Below are 22,379 nucleotides of genomic sequence, written 5' to 3'. Positions count from 1 at the left end.
AGAAATAGTCACACTACCAACCTGGATCAGTTGGGTTCAAAATTAAAATTTAAATATTTTTTGTACATTTTAATAACGGTTTGGATTGATTGAAACCAAGAATGTGTGGAAAGAACTAAAGATTAGTGTGATGACAGGGAGGCCTTCCAACCTCAAAGAATTGGAACTCATCACCAAATATAAATCCTCAAAATACCAGTGAAAACTTGCACATCGTGGTCAGTAATTTGCTAGGGTTACTTCCTAAAAGTCATTCTTTTTAGAAGGGTTTAATTGCTATAAAGCCAATAATGGCTCAATTAAATGTGAAAATATATTTCAGATGACTCTGATGCTCTGTAGGATTTTATATTTTTCAGGAATGCACATTCTGCATATCCATTTGGCCAGTTGGATTAACTAACTAATATTGATTAATGCCCACATGGGATGTAAATGTATAGATATTTTAGGAGCTGAGATACTAAAGCTCACAGAGTGGTAGAAAAGATTCAAAGTCTCTCAATAGAATGTATCAGGTGTGTCTGATTCCTGTACACCTTCAGTTTCGACTGCACATTCGCACTTTTGACAGGTCCGATTCTCATTCCTGCCTGCTGAGGCATCCTTAAGCAAGACAATAAGCCCCACACAGCTCTTGGTGTGTGTATGTGGAGGAAAAAAAGTCACTTTGGACAAATGATTCTGCCAGCTGAATGAAATGTGGCGCAATTAGGCTTCTTTCCACTCACTGGGCACGCACAGCCCTGCATCCTGATGTGGGCATTATGTCGCCAGTACACCTAAGCACACTTAATCCTAACAAAAAGATCTTTCATTGGCATAAGGAACCAAGTCTTCATCGCTGATGGGTTTCCTCTTCATCAGTGTCATCTTTTATCATCAGTTAACCCTGTTTTGTTCTTTTCTGTGATGTTTCATCAGTCCTGAACCACTGCCAGGTCCACAGCATCGCTGCTGTTGTCTACCAGTGTTACAGTGATGTCACCGGTCCTGACTCCATCACCATGGACAAGTACAAGCCTGTGCTAACCAAGCTTGGCAGGTCCATACAGGTGAGACCCTGTTCTGTTTATAATAAAGGTCAGTGAAGGTGGATGTATCCTCATGTCCAGCATCACAGCGATCTGGCTGCGCTCCAGCTGAGGCTGTTGCTGCAAACTTCTGACAGCTGATGGGATTAGGTTTTATAATTACAGGAGCAGCTCATGCCAAAAGCATTTTCCTTTCTTTTTCTTACCAGTTGCAGAGTCTCCACTTTCCAAGTTGAAATTCTCTCAGCTTTTTTTTTTCATGAGAAATTGTGTTTTACAATTCCCTCGAAGGGGAAAGCAAAGTCAAAGCATTAAATTTGACTAACAGAAAGTGCTGCCAAATATCCATCCATCATCTACACTCGCTTATCCTTACAGAGTTATCTTCTGCAGTCATTGGGCAAGAGGCAGGGTTTACCCTGCACAGTTCATTACAGTCACACAGGAAAAATAATCTCACACCTAACCAATTAACCTAACCATGAGAGAACATGCATATGCATTGGGAGAGTATGCAGGCTCTCCCAATGCAGAGCCTGCATGTATGCATGCAACAGTGCTAACAACTGCACCACTGTGATGCAAATAAATCTAACTGTATTTAAAAAATCAGTCTTTTAGGCAACAGTTATTTTCTTTTCTTTTTACTTACTAATGACATATCAGGCTAATTTTTGACATGTTTGTAGTTTTTTCTTCATGTTTCTCAATAGAGCTGGGCGACATGGACTTAGAATTGTACCATGATATTTTGTGTTGCTATTGTGATGACAATAAAACTGATGATACATTATTTATTGGATCTTATGTAGGTAACTGTATGGCACCACACACAAATACTGCTCTTGTAAAACTGTAACTTGTAATACAATAACTGTATTCAATTATATCTTCAAATTTACTGATATGTATTGATCCTCTTGTGGAACAAATAGTGGTAAAAAATAGTACAAAAAAATAAAAATACATTTCTGATACTGTTTTTTTTTATTTATTTTTTTTTACATTTTTCATTGAATTCGATTGAGGGTGATAAACAAAATTTCTTCACAAAATATTTTTTAAAGAAATTAATGTCACTCTTCATGTCAAAAGTTGACATTTATGTTCACTCAGCAAAATGATGAGTCAAAGTTAGAAAATATCCATGACTGTCTGTGGCTTTTAAGCTTTGTTGAGCTTCCAAATATTGGGGCATATAAATAAAGACATGACAGGTTGCAGAGTCTATATTTAATGTAGCGTAATCCAGACCAGATTTTAAAAGTCAAAGTGGAAAAGATTTAGAATCGGAGCTGACTTAGTTGGTCCAAATGCCCAGAAAAGTCATGAAATAGTCAAAAATCTTTTGAAGACAGCATGGATTTATTAATGATTTGCTCAACATCAAGATGATAAAACCCTACAAGGTATTTTTTGTACTTATCTTGTAAGAGTGATATACAAATTATCTGAAAAATTCTGAACAGGAGAAACGAATAGACTCTAAATTTGAATATAATACTAAATTTCCAAGAATTTAGTTGGCATTGTCAGGGAATTCTTATTACAAGAATTTATTTTATCCTGGTTCAAGTGGTATGTTGAAAGGTGATTTTAGTCTGAATGAGACTTTTTACTGGGATGAAGAATTTCTTGAAAAAAAATTAAATCTGTTTTTTATTATTTTCTGAAATTCTCTCGTCAGGTGGACTCATCCCGAAGCACAGATGGCCTCTGCAATTTTGTCTGTATCTCTGAAATTCAGAGTAACCTTTACATTTGATGCAATGAACTCTGGGATTAAGTTTAATTAAAGGTAATGAAATACTGTCTTCTTAAAATAAAGTTATTCCTTCAACAGAATTGTTCTGCTTTTGTATTTTATTGATTTGATCACCCTTCCATAGATCTTGGGTTCAGTTTGTGCTGTTTTTTTTTTATGGTTTCATTTTAATTAAAACAAAATTGTGTGAATACCTTTGCAAAAATTCCCACATTTAGTTTTTATGTTTTTTCTTTCTTACAAAATGAAATTAGGATATTGGATTTTTTTTTTTCCTCAAATGGGTTGTGAAACTAAAAATCAGTCCAGATTTGTCAAAACTATTCCCACGAGATTTTATATTTCTCTACCAATTTCCTAATGTGTAGCGCCACTTGCTGGATGAGTTTGATTTTTGAATCTAATAGAAAATCTCTTCTGGTGTGATCTTCGTTATCTTTACTTTGACTTCTTTTTGAGATAGTGAAGAATAACAACTGTAAAATGTATGAATTTGTATAAGGTTAAAAGCTAAAAATTAACATAAAATTGATAGTAAACAGTTATATTGTTTAACTACAAATATAAATTAGAAATAAAAGTTCTAAATAAAAAAATAAATGCATATTAAATGTATATCTGAACTTCTGATGACAGCCTCTTGGCAATACACCCAGACTAAAGAATGTATTAATTTTACTTTGGACTTCAAATAAAATTAGGATAAATTTTAAATCAAACGGAAACATTAGATTAAAGGCACAGTACAAAAAATGGTGCAGGGTGTAGTGTCAATTTAAAAATGCCAATTCATGTCCACATATTTTATTTAAAATAAAAATATTTAAAATAGACCTGTTTCAACAATAAAAAAATAAATAAACAAAATGGCTACAGATAAGAAGCTTCTTTATTCTGTCCAAAACTTCTTCTCCACACTTGGATCTATACTTGATATTTTTAAAGCTTCTTAATATCTAAGAGTCTTTTATGCCATTGTTGAAATTATTGCTTAGACTCACTCCTCTATATTTGAGTCAATAATTTTGCTGTTAAAATTAGGATTTCTTTACTTTAATCACATTAAGTTGAACAGAAGATGCTTCAGTATTCTAGAAGTGCACTCATTAAAAAACAAAACAATTTATTTGAATAAATCTTTGTACTACAGTTATTTTCTATATTTTCTACAGGGAGTTGTTTCAGAAATCCTCTAGACGTTCAGTCTCCTCCTGTCCACATGGAGGCAGCAGTGAGGTGTTTGCTAAACTCCGCACTAAAACAAGAAGAAATGAGCGAAATTCAATCTTCTGAGATATTTTCCTTTTGTCCTCACATCAGGTCTTTTACCGTTTCCATTAATTTAAAAGCTTAATGGCATTCTTTTTTGTGTCAACTTAGCCACCGAAGTAGTTTCTCGTTGAATTAATCTTCTGAATTCAATCGGAATCAACAAAAGCAGTATAGTGTTTTCGGTTACTAATGAGTACTGAGCGATTCAAAGTTCCGATAGACCGCACTTTTAAATCTCCGGGGAGCAGGAGCAGCCAGCATGGACACTCGAGACCCAGTAAAGTGTTGGCCGAAAGGAACCAGGCGGTGGTTGCGGTTGGAGCCTGGGTGGAAGTCGGACAGGATTTCCTGGAGCACCCGGCTGTAAGTTTGGCTTTAAAATCTGCCGCGACTAGCTAGCTTTAATTTAGCCGTTACCAAGGCGATGACCGGTAGTGCCAAGTGTCCCGTTTGTTTTGATAGAGCCCTTACTTTTCCTACAGGTTTTATCCAGACCATTAAGAATTTATTAATTTAGCCCAAACGTCAAGTTTGACAACTTTATAAATTATTATAAAATTGAAAATATCAGCTTTATTGTTTGGCTTTTGTCTATGGGTTAATTTTGCTGGATATATTTTACTTGTTTAGGGACACACCGATATTCAAAATGGTGATGCAACATTACACATTTTTATTTATATATTTACTGAAATTATATATTTTTCTCTACCATCGACACTCCTTTGGGTGAAACCCCCACCAGTATCAGAGGGTCACATTGTAAAAATGAATATTGGTTGTTTACATCGCCTCAGTTTTATTTATGTGTTAAAAATGACTAATTCAGCCGATATATAGTACATTCTTGTTATACTTTGCTAGATATTTGATGTCTAGTTTAATCCAATTTGGGGGGAAAATGCTGGATTGGATTTAGGAGTTAAAAAGCAAGTAGGCCCTACATGAAAAACATTTGACTAATTGATCAAAGGCTTTCTAATATATAGGTAATTGGTGTTATTTATCAAGTTATAAATTGTTATAAGATGGTGTCCAAACAATTATTAGTGAATTGAATGTTATTCACCAGATGAAAACATTTGACAGCCTCCGATCTTCCCACAAAACAACCCAAGAGCTCCAATCAAAAAGTATTAAATTAAAATTGAAAAAGAAAGGCTTGTTTGGAGTGGCTTCCAGGAGGAAGCCGGTTTGCTCTAGAACAGTTCTGGTAGCATAATTTAAGTTAAGAAAAGCTACTCAAAATTCCTCCAGAATAATGTGAGACAAACACAGAAAATGGCTATTCATGGTTCTTTTTGCTACAATGATTCTACTATAAAATAGTTCAACTGTACTAATTCAACAATTCACTACATAAGAATGGAAGCTAAACGGCTTGGTTTAGACATCCAAGTTGAGATATTTTTTACAGTCTTATTCTAAAACATTTTAGCTTTGTTGTTACAGATTACATTTGGTAATCTGATTTTAGGGTTGATAATCTTGTTGTTTTCAGAGCTCTGTGTTTTGTTTTAGACCCTTGCTTTGCTAACGGAGGAGCTACAGGCACAAAAGAGAAGGGAGGATGAAGACAACCTGAAGCGGTTTCAAGATGAAGTGCGACGACGAGTCACACATCAAGCTCACGCGTGCAAGCGGCGACAGCAACCTCATTCACATCCCTTGGTAAAGTATTCCCACTTGACTGTGAAGTCCTGGAAAATAGCAGACAAGACCAAAGGGCTGATTTGTTCAAAGTGTTGAAGGTCACAGAGTGTAAAAAGCTCAGATCAGAACGAGAAGAAAGCAGAAAGTATTGCACCTCTTATTGGCATTGCAGCTCTACTTCACTTTATATTGAACAATGTTTCCTCAGCCCTTCAAACCAGCATCATGTTTGCTAACTACATATTTCTGTTTTTTTTTTTTTACTTTTCCAGGTGTTGTCTTGTTTAGCTTATTTCTTCTTTTATTTTGTCTTTGTTTTTCAATGTTTTCATCTTTCATTCTTTCATTGTGTATGATGGTGCTCTATAAATGAGGACAGATTTTTCAAATTCTGTAAATCATTTTAACACAAAATATTATGACATGATGATATACTCTCTTTGACTTCACCCTCACCTAAAGGCAGAAGTTATTCAAAATCTGGTATATTTATGAAATATCTGTTATATTACACACCAAATATCACTTCAGAAGAGTATAAAGTGAAACACAAGGCTCAGAAAATTCACCCAATCTGAAATGTTTTTCACCATCCGTATAAGTTCAGGCTATAAACAAAAATGTGATCCCGTTTCCAGGGATTTTTTTCTGTGCTCAGTTTTATCCTAGATAATCTGATCGTTCCCTGGCAGATGCATGTAAAAAATGGGCCCCAGAAAACAATTCTGGTTCCCGGTAAAGTTTCCTGGTACCCTTATGACATATTCAGAAAACAAAAATCACTTTTAATTGCACTTAGGCCAACTACACTCTTTACATCTCCTCTTGTCAGGTACAAACGTTGCAAAATGCCAGCACACACCTAGCCACAACTTGCTGTTATTTTCACAGCTATTTTTCATATCTGAAACAAAAAAAGAGAACAAATTAGGTTTTTAGTAACAGTCTTCTAACTAAAAAAGTGATATTTTCTTATTAGAAGATGTAGCTGTGCGGTTTGCAAGCTGCACCATGGCATACAAGACATCCAATTTCCTGAAAAGATCATGATGTGGTTTAGCTTTTTGTCTTGACTGATCTTTTCATGGTAGACATGTGTGTCTTTGTCTAGGTAATACCCCACAGAGGACCTCCACATTATCAGATCCTGACCCACCAGGTCTGCGAGGAAGAGGAGCATATCCACTCAGAACCTGCTGCACAACAGAGCAGTTCTCCAGAGGTGAGGTGAAGGTTCCTCAGCATAAGAGAAGGAGAAAGCTCTGATGGATTTCTTGCTGATATTGGAGACACTCTTATTTTTATTGATTGCACCACACATTATAAATTCAACTGAAAACATCATTGAAATCAGTTGCATAGTAAAATGATAATAAAATATGTAAAGGATTTTTTAAGAATTTCTTCTGAATGAAATCTTTCATTCTTCAGCTAAAATAAAAGTTTATTGATAAGTTAATTAGATTATTCTTTGCCCAAAGCTGGGCTGACGAAGCTATTTTCTCCCCGGTTTGGTTTCAGGTTTGAAAACAAAAGGCTCAGAATCTAGTATTAAACAGTTGCTGCAGATTCTGCATAAACATTATGAGTTATTTATGGGTGCAAACTGTAATGTGGAAGTTTACCCACCAGGGAGCACTGATAAATTTTTTTCTGCTGGTAAATAGTTCATGTTTTAATCTCAGTCAAGTTTACAATGACTTTTTTTGTTTGTTAGCATTTTTCTTGTGTTTTTGACCTCCAGAAGGATCAAACTATTTCCCTTTGTGTGACTTATCAGGTAATGTGACCATAATTAATGTGGAATATTATTTATTTCCACTGTTTTCCAGTTGAGTAAGCCCCTGAGACAGGTCAGACTCAGACTGGCTGCCTGTCGGCTGACCCAAGGGGAGGAAGCGCTGTCAAATCTTCCAGGAGGCAGATGGAGCATCTCTCCAACCAGACATGTGAGTGTCTGTGTCTAAACCTTTGTTCTGCTTTTTTTTTAGCACTCTTCCTGTGGTCATGTTTGTTTGTTTTTTTCCTGGAAGTTGAAGGAATAACTGAAAACATTTGTCTCTCCACCCAGCAGACTGCTAATGCTTGTGTTTGGAGAACAGAGGAGGAACAGGAAACAAGAGATGTTCCTCTCTTTAATAGTCAACATGAATGTCCACTTGTTCAGCAGAAGGTAACTGAATTTCTCAACATGCAGCAGTGAAATCAAACATGTTGTGTTACATTTTTTCAGACTTCAATTTTATAATTTCACTTTTATTAATTTGTCTAATATCTGAGTGTTGCACAATAAACATGAACTTCAATTTAAAAAGTATTCTTACATCTCAAACCTTTTCCTATTTTCTCACATTATAACCACAACTTCAATGTATTATATCTGGACCTTATGTAAAAGAGCAACACAAAGCAATATGTAATGTGAAGTGGAAGGAATCAGTGCCCAGTTTTACAAATAAAAGAAATAATCTAAACATTGTGGCATGCATTGAGCCTTGACACAGAGACTGAAACTTTTTCCAATTTGCTTCTTATAGCGGTTGTGCTATGCTGTTTTGATTCTCAGATGATGGATTGAAGAGCTTCCTGTAGATGTTCAAAGCTCGGAATATAGTTTTATAACTTAATTCAGTTTTACACCTCTGCTACGTTTTTTTGTCAACATGATGTGTGTTTAAGAATACAAACCTCCACACACCTGCTGTATTTATAGAGATTAAACTGCATGCTGTTCACACGATAACCACCTATTCACTAGTTAGGTGGCTCCCAATGGTTGGATTTTATTTAGGAATATTGCAGTAAGATGAGTGAAATACAAAAAATATTTCACTTTTTAATTTCCATTAAATAAAACATTTATCCTTTTAATTCCTCTCTACAATGGTGCTTCCTTATGACATAAAATGCTAATATATTAACAGTGAAGGTTATGGCTATAATGTGGCAACATTGAAAAAAAACCACAGCATGTATGAATCATTTTGCAAGATACGGAGGACAGTTAAGAGTAGTTCTAAAATGATTAATCGTGATGAACTAATTATTGAAATAACTGTCAACTAATTTAGACATACACAGAGACATAGACAGATTTTATTGTCATTCAATTGTACATTTAAAAATGTACATCTTTAAAGAAATTTTGTTGCAAGGCTCCAGTAACAATAAATAAATAATAATAAAAGTATCAATATTAATATGTACAATAAAATATGTAAATAATATGTATAATAATTATAATAATGTATGACACTAATTTATAAGTACAATATGTAAGTAAAAGTATTTAGTATGCGATTAGTTGTAAACTCGACTATACAGATTGTAAAAAAGACATTTGCTGAAAGAACAACGCAGTTTGAGCAGCAAATAATCCAAAACAATAAAAACATGACTGTCAGGTTAATTGGCCTCTCCAAAATTGCCCCTAGGTGTGAGTGTGTGTGTGCATGGTTGTGTGTCTCTGTGTTGCCCTGCGACAGACTGGCGACCTGTCCAGGGTGACCCCGCCTCTCACCCGGAACGTTAGCTGGAGATGGGCACCAGCAACCCTCCCGACCGCATTGGGTACAAGGGTGTAAGAAAATAGGTGGATGGATAGTAGGAACTATATTAGAGACAGATTTGTATTTTTTATTTTTTTGCCATATTATTGTAAAAGTTACAGAATAGAAATTTATGCCCCATGTTTTAAATTTGCATAAAATATTTACTTTTTATGCAATTTTTATGTTCCACAATAATCTTAATAAAGTACATTCAAAATTGCTGTAAAATTACAAAATGTGGATGTGAATACTTTTGCAGGTTGTCGTGTCCCTAATAACGCTTTCGTATGTTTAAGGTGAGCGGACACACCCTGGTGAATCCGAATAATTCATTCATTGATCACGGTTCTAATACGAGCCTAGAAGTCCCGAAATTTGTCTGGCCAATGATGGATGAAGAACAAGTGAAAAAGCAGGTAGATGAAGATCAGATTTTACTTGTTTTTCTCCTGTTCAGCTAAAATTTCACAGCTGACTCTTTGTCTATTTCTGCAGCGCCAGTCTCAGTTCCTGAAACACCGCCGCTTGGTCATGAACACTGAACGGGAGCAGGTGAAGGAGAACCAACAGCTTAGGAAACACCTGAAGAGGACTGCAAGGTGACCAGACTACCACTGCTCCTCCTGCATCACTTTCGGCTGCTGTTTTCACCCAACGATAGTGTTGATAAACCTCACTCTAAAAAGTGTTTTTGGGCTATAGTTCAACTTATGGACTTATTTACATTAGTCTAACTTAATCCTTTGATTAAGTAATTAACTTACTTTGTTGTGTTCAGTTATCTTAAAAGTTACAAATCTTTAACTTAAGGGAACATTTTACTTTGAATTTACATGAAACAATTGAGTTCAATGCCAGTATTGAACTCAAGTACAAATACTTCGTTACTGTACTGTACAATTTTCACTTATATCTGTACTTTACTTAAGTAGATTTAATAATGGATACTTTCTACTTTTACTCCACTACATTTTACAGTAAGTATCTGTACTTTCTACTTCACTACATTTCTACAAAGTGTCTCGTTACTCGTTACATCCAAGTCGCGTTGTTCTTTTTTTCTGTTAAAATGTGAAGTTCAGGGTCTTAAGGTGGCGCCGTAAAATCCAAACAATAACGTGACTTAGTGTCTGTTGTCACCCATCGCCTCCACCTTTACTCGCAAGCGGAGCTTCAGACATGCGCAGTGGTTTCCTCTGAGGTGAAGGAAGATGTCTGTCTAATGTCAGTAATATAATAGCTGCATAAATTGATATGGCGACATGTAAAATCAGCAGCGCTTCGCTTTCACAGACGGTGGAACTTCGTCCAACTTTTAGCGTCACTTGGAAGGAAAGCTTAAAGAAAGGTAAGATCTGTGGACGTGATGCTAGCTAAGCTAGCTGTATAGAGACACATGTTGCATCTGCGATGAAAAAAAGTTTTCACTCATGCACTGAATTATTGTGTGGAGGTTTTGACTGAGGTGTCGCAAATATGGGACAACGTTGTGACCAAAGTCTGCATTGATATGACATTCAGGAACGATCCGATTCTTCTGGACGGATCTTTACTGATTAAATTAATTTCAGCTCTAAGTATTTAATATCTAGGTATTTTATGGGAATGTGGATCTTTCAGATCAATTTGAGAAGCAATTTTGAAAGGTTAAACTTAATTTTTTTTTGTGTCACGTAGCGCAGGGTGCTGGTCTTGACTACTCTTTGGTTGCCTGTCCTCCCCCACCCACCTTCTTTCCATCCCGTTTCTGTTGGATTTCTTTCAAAATAAAAGCCACTAGTGGCAAAAAAAGTGAAGTTCATGCTGTTAGGACAGGAGACAAGATGTTTCCATCCCTGAAATTATGATGCATAGAATCAAATATCTAAGTCTAAACTATGTTACAGAGTAAACACAACAAAAACATACTTTATCTGTGGCATTGTTCATTAAAATGGCACATTTCTAATGTATTAAAATTAAATACGATTGGTTCACTTAATGATATTAGCGATTAGGTAATCCATTCAGCAAGTACTTAATACTTAAGTATTTTTAAAAGTCAATACTTTTTTACTTTTGCTTAAGTACAAATGTTAATGTGGTAGTTTTACTTTTACTTGAGTACATTTTTGAGTACTTTCTCCACCACTGGTCATACACCCTTTTGCAAGTGCCCAGCCCACATGGGCTTACAAGACACAATAAAAACATATACAAACAAGCGGATGGACATAAATAGTCTTTAAACAAAAAATGTCCTTTTTCTAAAGTGCCAGACCTTCAAAATAAACTGTGCTAACAGAAACACAAAATACTTAAATTAGCGGTTCTCAACGTGGGCGGTACCGCCCCCCAGGGGGCGTTCAGAGGACGGCAGGGGGCGCTGGCGGACATTTTTACAAAAAGGGGGCGCTGGGATGCTTTTGGGGGGCGTTTGGTCTAAGGTAAACTTTACACCTTAAATGCACAACAACACCAGTTTAGACTTTGGTATCGATGGCAGCTCTTCTTCTATTCAGTGTTTGTAGCTTCATAGCGCAGCTCTGCTCCGCATCAGTTCAGCGTTACACCAGCTGATGACGTTGCTGTGATTCACTTTGTCTGGTATTTATGTAGGCTACATATGTTTTGGCAGTTCTGGGATCATGTCAAAGCAGCAACTTATATTAAAAAGTGTTTTATTTCCGTTTGAAAGCTGCCCACTTCCATGGAAGGACAACAGAAAATCTGTCTTATAAACATGTAATTACTAAAATCACGATACCCTCACATTGTATCCCTCTGAAAAATGAACCCATTTAAATAAAAAAAATCCCTCCATGGGTGATACCACGATAGAGAGCGTTCATTTTATAGCGTTAACACGGAGCTGTAAGTGGTCCGGTATGAAACGGGGGTGATAGAACAACACAGCACTTTTAAATTTCAATAATCAGAATACAGAAATTGTTTCCGTTGTTTTAAAAGGTTCATGTCGGTCTGCCTTTTCCCCATCGACATGTTTCCCGACCGCCCTGCACCTTGGGGAGTTAAAAAAAAACAAAAAAACGCAGCGCACATTGCGCAAAACTCTGAAACAGGAAAAGTGGGACATAAAATGGAGCGACAAACTAGATGTGAATTATGACATAAAAACAGAAACGCTGAACAGTGAAAAATCAACACATGATGTGAAACACATGACGATTAGGCGGCGCAGCAGGTGATGAGTGAAGATTACTGATGGTCAATAAATGATAAAATAAATTTAGCAACAGGAAAGAAACTAAAGTGGACATAGCAATAAACCGAGAGGATAAAACTAATCAAATGAAATTAAATGGAAATGAATGCCCCCCTCCTCCAGACGGCGATACGTTTAGGGCAAAACTCACTACATTTACCCCGTTATGTGCTCGAGGTGAAGAAGCGTAAGGGACCCGAAGTGTACGGGAAAACAATCGGTGCGCCAATTCAAAATATCTACAATAATGATAGTAACATTAATAATAAAATAACTGTCAGTGCAAAGTAGCCTACAAATTTTTTGGTGGGGGTGGTGAGGGACCTGGATTAGGGCTAGGGGGGCACTGGCCCGAAAAAGGTTGAGAAACACTGACTTACATAAATAACACATTTTATCCTTATCCATTAAATAAAAGAAATCTGGATAAACATCAAGTTTTTTAGTAAATAAATAATTTCTCAAACTCATGTACAAAGGACAGTAAAACAAAAACTGCACTGCGTTCCACCTCCACTTTGTATTTGGACTCATCACTGTTCATGATGCGTCCCACTACTGCTGTGTCATCGGCAAACTTCACTATATGACAGTTGGAGTGCCTTGCTCAGCAGTTATACTTCAGCAGAGTGAAGAGGAGGGGGCTCAGCACACAGCCCTGCGGCGAGCTAGTGCTAAAGGTGATGGAGGAGGAGATGTTGTTGTGGATCTTGACAGTCTGAAGTCTGATGGTCAGGAAGTCCAGAATCCAGTTCCCTAGTGTAGAACTCAGTCCAAGAGAAAAGAGCTTCTGCACCAGGGTCTGTGGGTTGATGGCGTTGAATGCTGAGGAGAAATCCAGGAAGAGCAGAAGGATGTAGGAGTTCCTGCTCTCCAGATGGGTGAGGGCTGTGTGGATCACCAATGAAATGGAGTCAGCAGTGGAGCGGTTCTTCCAATAGGCATACTGATTTTTGGTCCACAGTGACATCGATGGAGTCCTTGATGTGGTTCATAACTAGCCTCTCGAAGCACTTCATGACTACCGATGTTAAGGCTATAGGCTGGTAGTCATTCAGGCTCGTCACTGTTGAGCACTTGGGGACAGGGACCATAGTGGCGGTCTTAAGCAGGTGGGCACAGATGACGGTGACAGTGAGGTGGTGAAGATGTCCGTCAACACCTCAGACAGCTGATGTGCACAGTCCCTAAGTACTCACCCTGGGATGTTGTTGGGGCCTGCTACCTTTCGGGGGTTGATTTCCTGGAGGGACTTCTTCACATCTGCTGTTGTCACACAGAGAGGCGTGTCACCAGGTGGTGGAATTACTCTGATGCTGAGGGAGGTGTTATGATCCTCGAAGCAGGCGTAGAACCTGTTGAGTGCATCTGGCAGTGAGGGGTCCCTTGGACATTGTGAAGTGACCTTGAATTTTCTGGGCGTATGCGGCTTTTGGCCCTCACAATAAAAGCAGCCTGAGGGCTGCAGGCATTGCTTCTCGGAGTGCTGATGCCTCGCCTGTCCTGAACGCAGTGTCCCGAGCTTTCAGCAGAGCTCTCACCTCAGCATTCAGCCAGGATTTCTGGTTCGGGTAACAGGTCACTGTCTTGGTGATGGTGACATCATCAGCACACTTGGAGGTGAACCCAAGAACAGAGGAGGTGTATTCCTCCAGGTCCACCTCTCCCTCATAAGTAGATGCCTCTCTGAAGACCTGCCAATCTGTGCACTAAAAACAGTCCTGGAGCACAAAGGCTGCATCTCTGGGCCACACAGTGACTGTCTTCTTTGTTGGTCTGATCCATCTTATCACAGCGGACGATATGCTGGCACCAGAAGGATGGAGATGTGGTCGGAGAGGCCAAGATGGGGATGAGGAAGAGATCTGTACGCACCGTCAATGTTGTTATACACACAGTCCAGAGTGTTATCTCCGCGTGTGGGAAAGGTGACGTGCTGGTAAAAACTGGGCAGAGTGTCCATCAGTTTCACGTGGTTAAAGTCCCCCGCAACCAAGTAAAACGCCTCCGGGTGCTTCATCTGCAGTGAGCTAACGGTGTCATGTAACTCCTTCAATGCTTCGTTGCTGTTAGCACCCGGCGGGATGTAAACAATGGTGATGAACACCGCAGTGAACTACAGAGGCAGATATTACGGCCGACATTTCTCTGTCATGAGTTCTATCTCCTCAGAGCAGTAGCTTTTAACCAGTCCACAGTTTGTAAGCCAACCTTCATTCATCCTCCTCCCCGTGTTTTTCCTGACCGTTGGTCACGGTCTGCTCAGAATAACTGAAGACCGTTGATCTGGAAGGCTGAGTCTGGCATGGTGCTGTTAAGCCAGATTTCTGTTAGGCTAAGAACGGCACAGTTCTTCATCTCTGCAGAAACTCTCAGCCTCAGATTTAACAAATCCACCTTGTTATCCAGTGAGCGGACAACGGCCAAAAGCAGTCAGAATATGTGGCTTCCTAGCCTTCAGCTGGGCCAACATGCCGGCCCGCCTCCCCCTTTTCTGTTTTCGAGCACAACGTTTCCTTTTGACTGTTGCTCCTTGCACCCTGCAAGGAATTATTTGCATGTCAAATAATTCAATAGAGTTTCATTTACAATTTTATATATTCGTGTGATGTGGTAAATCTCAGCTGGCTGATGAGAGAAAAAGTAGATCTTGGTCTCAAAAAGTTTGGGCACCCCTGGTCTAATTGGTCTAGCTGTTTCTCTGCTAATAAATTACAAGATCCTAAGCACTTAGTTAACCTTTCATTTTGTTATGAATTCTGTGTCTCCTTCTTCTGCTTACATGCACACGCTGCAGCTTATATAACCATGTTTGTGTTATGTAAGCTGCCACCAGTCATACATAAACAGACTGAAACTGATTAGACTACTCTTTAGGGAGGGTACAGATTGCAGAAAAGAATAAAAAGCTAAACTCGAGTTACAATCTTTGTTTCATTTGGTTTCATCCATAAGATGTGCCAAGTGTGGTCCAGCGCTGGACGGTGAATGTACTCTGTATCTGTTCCATTTGTATGACATGTATGGCTTGTAACATTTGATCATTTTCTGCATGAAAAGCCTGTTTTTATACTTAACCAAATCTCATTATTTGTCAACGTAATAACTCTGAGGGGTTCTGCTTGGGTTCCAAAAACTGGTAAACAGACCTGGGTGTGCACAGAGACAAAAATGATAGAACTACAAAAATTTAGAACACTTGAGTAAAGTTTATAATCCCATCTAAGTAAAAATGCAGTGACAAGGAATTTCTTCAGTGAATCCGTCGTTCATAGGTACTCGAGAACCAGCAGTTTGAGACTTTGGGATTGGTTTATTTATAGATTTTTGATAATCAGATGGAACCAAACCCTGTTGAAAACATGTGAAAAAAAGATTGAAGAATATTTGAAATAAACCAGGCTGTTTTAAGACTTCATTTAACTGATTATCGTAACCCACAGCCTTCCCGAATTTTAACTTATCAGTAGCCTTTTGAAGTTCATTTTCTAAAACATGAGTTTAATTGATGATTTGAGAAACTCCTTGGCATAAAACTTTCAATTTGATTTTTAATAGCTACTGTTCTTTCTAAATAAGAATAATCCCTTTCAGGAGAGACAAAACTATCAGAAAATAAATGTCCAGAGAACCACCTGTGCAAAATCTTGTCAATATCAAGACATACAGATATTTTTAGTTTTTCTGGGCCCTATTGATTTATAAAGTTCTGAAATTCTTTTCCTGCCTGAACCAATAAAACCCTGGTACAAAGAGATCATTTATTAATTTCCTTCATTATTCGAAGTAAAATAAATTATTTGAGTAAGACTGACTTAGATTTGTCATTTGTCACACTTAATGAATTCATTTAAAAAACTTAATACATTGAGTTGGATGATCATAATGTATTGAGCTGGATAAACTTAATTTAATTACTTGTTACCAATTGAACAATTGAAGCAATTCAAGTAAGTGGATTCCACTAATTTCTTTTTATAGTGCTTCACAGAAGGGAAAAAGTAATTTTGGTCCGATTTTTACTTTGAAATTTTGTCATTTAAGGATCAAAGCAGAGAAAGAAAAGCTTCGTCAGGACGAGGAGATGAAGCTGGAGAGAGCTCGGACGCTTGTGGAGGCCAGACAGAGGCTGGAGGAGCGAGAACGGCAGGTTCTGGAGCAGCTGGCGCTGGAGGAGGAGGAGGAGAGAGCTATGCAGCTGCAGAAGAGGAAGAGGGAGGAGAAGGAGAGGAACAATGATAAGTGGAAAGACTCTGCAAGGTAATCTAACTGATGTGTGACCTACTGATTCATTCTAACTCCAATGAAGCTGTAGAAATATGCTAATCTGTGTAGCAGTGTAGATATTACTGTAGATATTACTAAGAGATTAGTCAGTTATCATTCTCGACTCCCTTAAACTCCCAGAGCCAAGCAAAGATCTCAAGCAATCTGGATAATCTGGAGTTCTGGTTAAATATAAAAGAGGTCCCTGATGTTCTGGACTGATTTTATTAGGAATGTCTCATATATGAACCTCTTGCTGTCATGCTTATAGAATAAGTTATTAAGTTTATCAAAAAAATGAAGCAATGTAAACTTATAAGAACACAGTCTTTACTTTTGTTTTATATAATATATATATAGGGGAGATATATATAGCACTTAAGATGAAAACACCTTGGTCTGTAAATATGTTTTATCCAAAACTCCTCTGGTGGAATAGTTTTAGCTTTACTTGGTTCAAATTCACTGAAGGAATTCCTTGGCACTGCATTTTAGGCAATAAAATAGATTTATTTATTTATTTATTTATTTATTTATTTATTTATTTATTTATTTATTTATTTAAAGTAATTAGGTGTTTCCCCCAGAAAAGCCTGGTGGTCGGGGAGCTGAGGTGGTCTACCATGTTTTTGTATTAAAAGATGTTAAGTAAACAGCAATAGTAAATATTACTGGGTGAAAACATCGCCCGTGATTTAATTTAATGCTGCTAATGTGGCTTTAGTAGCTCTTCCATTTCGTGTCTGTTGAGTTTTTAATAAGAGTCACAGAAACTGCCTTGGTTGCTCAAGTTTGTGGGACGAGTTTCTCAGATCTCCGCATGGCCAGGCGCATTAACTCTGGCTGACTAAGTGGACAAAGCATCTAATATGCATCATGTAACTAGAAAAAAAAAAATATATATATATATATATATATATATATATAAATAATAATAATATATAACAAGGGTGAAGCGTGACTACGAGGAGAGCGCGAAAGCTCTTCACTGGTCTGAACCTGCATGATGAGGTTAGCGCTGGTTCGTTAACTACTAACACACCAGCTAACCGGGACCAGACGTAAACTTTACAGGGAAGACGGAGCCAGACGCTGGGCAGCGTGTTGAGATGTAAATGCCCCACATAATTCTTTGTTCACAAAGATAAGTCATTCTCACCGTTCTGAAAGCGTGACTACAAGTTATTTCTGCGGTTCATATTGAGCTGCTCAATCAGAGCTAACGCGGTGAGTTTTAAATTCTTACTTTGATGTGGAGTTCGCCAAAGAAACATAATTCCACGCAGGGGGTTGATGTAAATATTAATACAGGTCAGTCTGTGTCCAGTTTGTGTAAAAGGAGGAGAGTGCGATCCGCGCTGAGATGGACTTAAGAGATCAAGCAACTGCAGCAGCGTGCGAGGCAACGCTCAGAGGCACCAGCTGTGTGATTGGTCCTCTATCTATCTATCTATCTATCTATCTATCTATCTATCTATCTATCTATCTATCTATCTATCTATCTATCTATCTATCTATCTATCTATCTATCTATCTATCTATCTATCTATCTATCTATCTATCTATCTATCTATCTATCTATCTATCTATCTATCTATCTATCTATCTATCTATCTATCTACAACTAGACACACACACACACACACACATATATATATATATATACACTCACACAAAAATATTTAATATTTATTATTAGAATTATTTTCTCGCAAAAACGTGAATAAAGTGTGACAACTTTGCCGAAACATGTTGTTTGAGCTTTCACGGTGTCCGTAGTTCTCTAGATAAGTGCGCTGAACAAGTGCGTGTTTTCTCAGTGCTCATAACGAGCACGCGGTGCAGAGCGGCAAGAAGCCGCAGGGGGAACCATATCTGATGGGGAAACGCAGATCGACGTAACAGCGGCCACCAGGCTTATAATACACTGGTGGAAACCCTGAAATGATTTCTTTATTTTCGTTTTTAATGTATTTCTAATATTGTGTAAAAAAGCTTAAGTGGTTAAATGAATGTGCCCATTTTTTTTTATTCAATTAATCAATCATCAGAATAATCGATAGATTAATCAATAACTAGTAATAGTTGCATGCCTAATTGTTGAAATAGTAGCATACTTGGAGCAAAACTGCACAAAAAATATATACAAAGTGTGCATTTAAGAAAAGAAAAAACATTGACTGTAAACATGTCGTAACACTTTATTTGAAGGGGTGTGCATAAGACTGACATGACACTGTCATTTGGTAAATAATGACACTTAATGCAAAGTTGCTCTAAAAGTTGCACTGAAAGTCCATTAAAAATGCCAACTTTGCATTAAATTATCATAATTTACAAAATCATGCAAAGTTGGCACTTTTAATGGACTTTTAAAGCAATTTTGCATTAAAAGTGTCATTATTTACTGAATGACACTTTATGACAACTGTCAAACATTCATAAAGACTTCTTTATGTTCATGACAGTGTTATGTCAGTCTTATTCACACCCCTTCAAATAAAGTGTTACCAAATTCTGTAAGAAAAAAAAAATCATCTATTAAGCATCCAAGTTAATCCAAAAATCATCAACATTTCAGCCCTACACTGTGTTGATGTTAAGTCAATCAGAAAGGGTTGTTGAATCAAAGGCATCCTTTACTACAAATGATCAAGCGTTCACTAAAAGAATGCTCTGTTATTTCATTTTAGGCAATAAAATGAAATATTTAAAAAAGGAATTGAATCATTTGTTTATGTACATATTTTTATTAGAGATTTGCCGATCAGGTCTTATCCTGCCGATACCGATAACCCACGAGGGCCAATCACCGATACTGATCACCGATACTAATCACATAATTATTATTAGTATTTTTTTTTTTTACATTATGTGGAAAAAGGAACCATGAATTCACCTTAATTTAGACTAAAACTTGTTAATAACTTTTTCCAAGAAGAAAACTAAACTAAACAGGCATTGTGCAAATTGTGCTGCTATCAATAATTCTATCTTTAACAGACTTATCAGTCTGTTAAAGATAGAATTTTAGATAGAACATATGGAGGCTCTGAAGAGGCTAAATAATGCAAAGAGCCAAAATAAAACCTCTCAGCATTGCCAAAAAAATTCAAGTATAAAACTTAACATTCAAAGGCAAATACAGGATCCATTACAATAAACAATCCAGAGTTACTGAATGAAAACTTCCTGTTAGCATGGCGGCTAGCTGATCACTGCTAGTTCTGAGTGGCTGTTTCTGACTGAGCAGAGTAATTATGCAGAACAGGGAGGAGATTGATTATTTTTTTGAGATTATCTGTCTCCTGTTAGGACAGCGAAAGTTTTAATACGTATGTAAAATGTATTTTTAGGTTAGATGCTGCAGCTTTAAACAGAGGTTCGGTGTGAGAGTCACTACCAGGTGGAGCAGGTGGTGGAGCACCTGCTCCACCAGGTGGAGCAGAAGGTATTTCAGGTAGTGAAATATTACTACCTGTAGCGTAGCAGCGGTTCAACAGCGAGAGCAGAACCAGCGTCTTACATCGCAGCTCCAAGACTTAAATCATTTTGCTGGTTATTTGTTTAGCTTTCTGACCGTCATGCTAATCCGGGTGAGTGTTTGTAGCTGTGCGCTGCTTTACCTGCTATCTGATCCTCCATATGTCTTTTTTACTGCAGTGAGCCTCGATGTAGCCAAACTCCTCAAGTATAACATTGTTTTTATGTCGTATTAGCTTCGTTGTGTTGATGCATTTTGACGTGCTTCAATTTTCCGCCGCAACACGCAAACTTCCCCATTCACTCAGTGCGTTATAGTTCCACATCGCTAAGGATTTGTTGCTGCGCGTTTTGTGCAGAGTGAAGGAAAGAGGAGACCAGCTGCACAGGCAGGCTGAGAAATGAGATGCAGGTGATCGGTATCGGCGACAAGAGACCGTGATCGGCGATCACCGATCATGCACTTTTTCACGAAAATCGGCCGATTAAGATAGGTGACCGATCGATCGGCACACCTCTACTTTTTATGTATTTCTAATGTATAAAAAGATCATGAAAAATTTGCCAAATTTAGCTATTAATTAATCAATTAATAACTAAAATAATTTAGTTGCAGCCATATAATCTTTTTTGAGCTGCTTCAACATGAAATAAAAGCCCTCAGTGTTTAATCTTCATCTGTTTTAATGTGCAAACAGCCAAATTACTGCTTGCAGTTAATAGAAAGCAGCCAGAAATCATTGAGCTGAATAATAACCTGTACGTGACTCTCTGCAGGTTTGTCGAGGCTCTGAGAGCTCAGATGAAGGAGCGTTTGTCTCAGATGAAGCTGGAGCTCCCTACTCTCTGCTGCTGTGCCTGCTCTTTTTGGGATTCCCACCCCGACACCTGTGCCAACAACTGCATCTTCCACAACAACCCCAGAGGTAGTAACAGCACACCCTTATACCTATGCACACATATGGCCTGTGAACTGCTGTCTGAAATGCTTCTCTCCTCCACAGCGTATGCTAAAGCTCTGCAGTTAACACTGGTGAATTTGGACTTACTGTAATGGAAACTGCAATTTCTGAAGGAACTGGCGTCTGTCTGTCCGTTTTCATCAGATGTTTAATTAGACTTTAAGTGGTTGCATGCTGTAGTACTTTTCACACATAATCTGTAGCGTGAATTTGGCTGCTTGTATTTTATGTCACCAAATTACCTGGTCAGTTTAACATTCCCAGTGATTTTAATAGCATCCTGGTTGGACTAATTATATCCCCATTACTCTTTGTTAAGGTTCTAAGCCAGCTCAAACTCAACCTTCTAACAATTTAAGCAATACTTTTCTCGATTAGGTATAATGAATATTTTTTCTTTGTTTGCATTTTGTTAATAACTTTTCTTACTGTACTTATTGCAAATTATGAATTCTGTATATATGTGAACATTTTACATGTAATTATTGACATAATTTTACGAAGTCACATTGACTTTGTAAAATTATGTCACTGTGACTTTTACAGGAAATAAGTATCTGTTAAACTTGAATTACACTCATTGTTGTCAGGTGGATTTTGCAAGAATTGTCCTTCTGGTCTACTGTTTTTTAAAACAACTATTAAAAAAAATAAAATCTCACGTTTCCCTCACAATCTGTTAGTTTCTATGAGATTTCAGAATCGATACCACTCTGTCAGTCAGGAATGTTATGATATGAGCCGTTTATCGTGTTTCTTTAAGGCTTTATATAGTGACTTGCAAATGGCTTTTTTCAGATCCTAAACTTAAGTGTTTATCAAAGTTGTAATGAAACATATAATTGATATTTTATACTTATGCTTATTTTTACCTCACTACTATATCCAGTGAAGGATAAGAAAATATCTGCTTTCTCCATATTTATTATTATTATTATTATTATTATTATTATTATTATTATTATTATTATTGTCATTAGAGGCTAATTTCTTCACTGCCAATATATTTAATGTTTGGCACCTACATATACTCATTACGTTGCCACAAAACATTTAAATATTTTAGTAGAACAAACAACAGTTGTACTGGAGTAAATATTGCTGTTTCACATCAACGTGAATTGTAGTTGAAGCACTTTTTAAAATAAATGAACAGCTTCTGATTCAATCAGCAACAATAATTTGAAG

General features: G+C 37.3%; 2 protein-coding genes across 3 annotated transcripts in view; both read left to right on the top strand.

Annotated features, from left to right (window-relative positions):
- psmg1 (proteasome (prosome, macropain) assembly chaperone 1) overlaps window positions 1-2,879 on the top strand; it is a 46,417-nt gene extending 43,538 nt beyond the window's left edge. Inside the window, exons 6-7 of the mRNA XM_008428672.3 lie at window positions 925-1,055; window positions 2,722-2,879. Of these exons, the coding sequence (XP_008426894.1) occupies window positions 925-1,055; window positions 2,722-2,799 (209 nt within the window). The 3' untranslated portion in view covers window positions 2,800-2,879. The remainder of the gene's footprint in view (window positions 1-924; window positions 1,056-2,721) is intronic.
- A 1,055-nt stretch (window positions 2,880-3,934) lies between these two features.
- Window positions 3,935-21,852, top strand: ccdc15 (coiled-coil domain containing 15). 2 transcript variants are annotated; one of them, XM_008428670.3, is made up of 10 exons: window positions 3,935-4,434; window positions 5,593-5,742; window positions 6,836-6,946; window positions 7,557-7,673; window positions 7,796-7,897; window positions 9,572-9,691; window positions 9,771-9,874; window positions 16,525-16,740; window positions 21,007-21,155; window positions 21,234-21,852. In XM_008428670.3, exons 1-10 carry the CDS (start codon window positions 4,261-4,263, stop codon window positions 21,281-21,283), a joined length of 1,293 nt encoding a protein of 430 aa, XP_008426892.1. In that variant the 5' UTR covers window positions 3,935-4,260; the 3' UTR covers window positions 21,284-21,852. The 2 variants fall into 2 exon arrangements, with proteins under 2 accessions (XP_008426892.1, XP_008426893.1); XM_008428671.3 differs by having other exon boundaries at window positions 3,936-4,434; window positions 7,799-7,897.
- The last annotated feature ends 527 nt before the right edge of the window (window positions 21,853-22,379 follow it).

This window comes from Poecilia reticulata, chromosome 14 (genome assembly GCF_904066995.2).
Source record: "Poecilia reticulata chromosome 14, P_reticulata-male-v2, whole genome shotgun sequence".
In the NCBI taxonomy this organism is placed as follows: domain Eukaryota; kingdom Metazoa; phylum Chordata; class Actinopteri; order Cyprinodontiformes; family Poeciliidae; genus Poecilia; species Poecilia reticulata.
The sequence above is the reverse complement of the archived record's forward strand: the minus strand, read 5'-3'. Positions and strand labels throughout refer to the sequence as shown.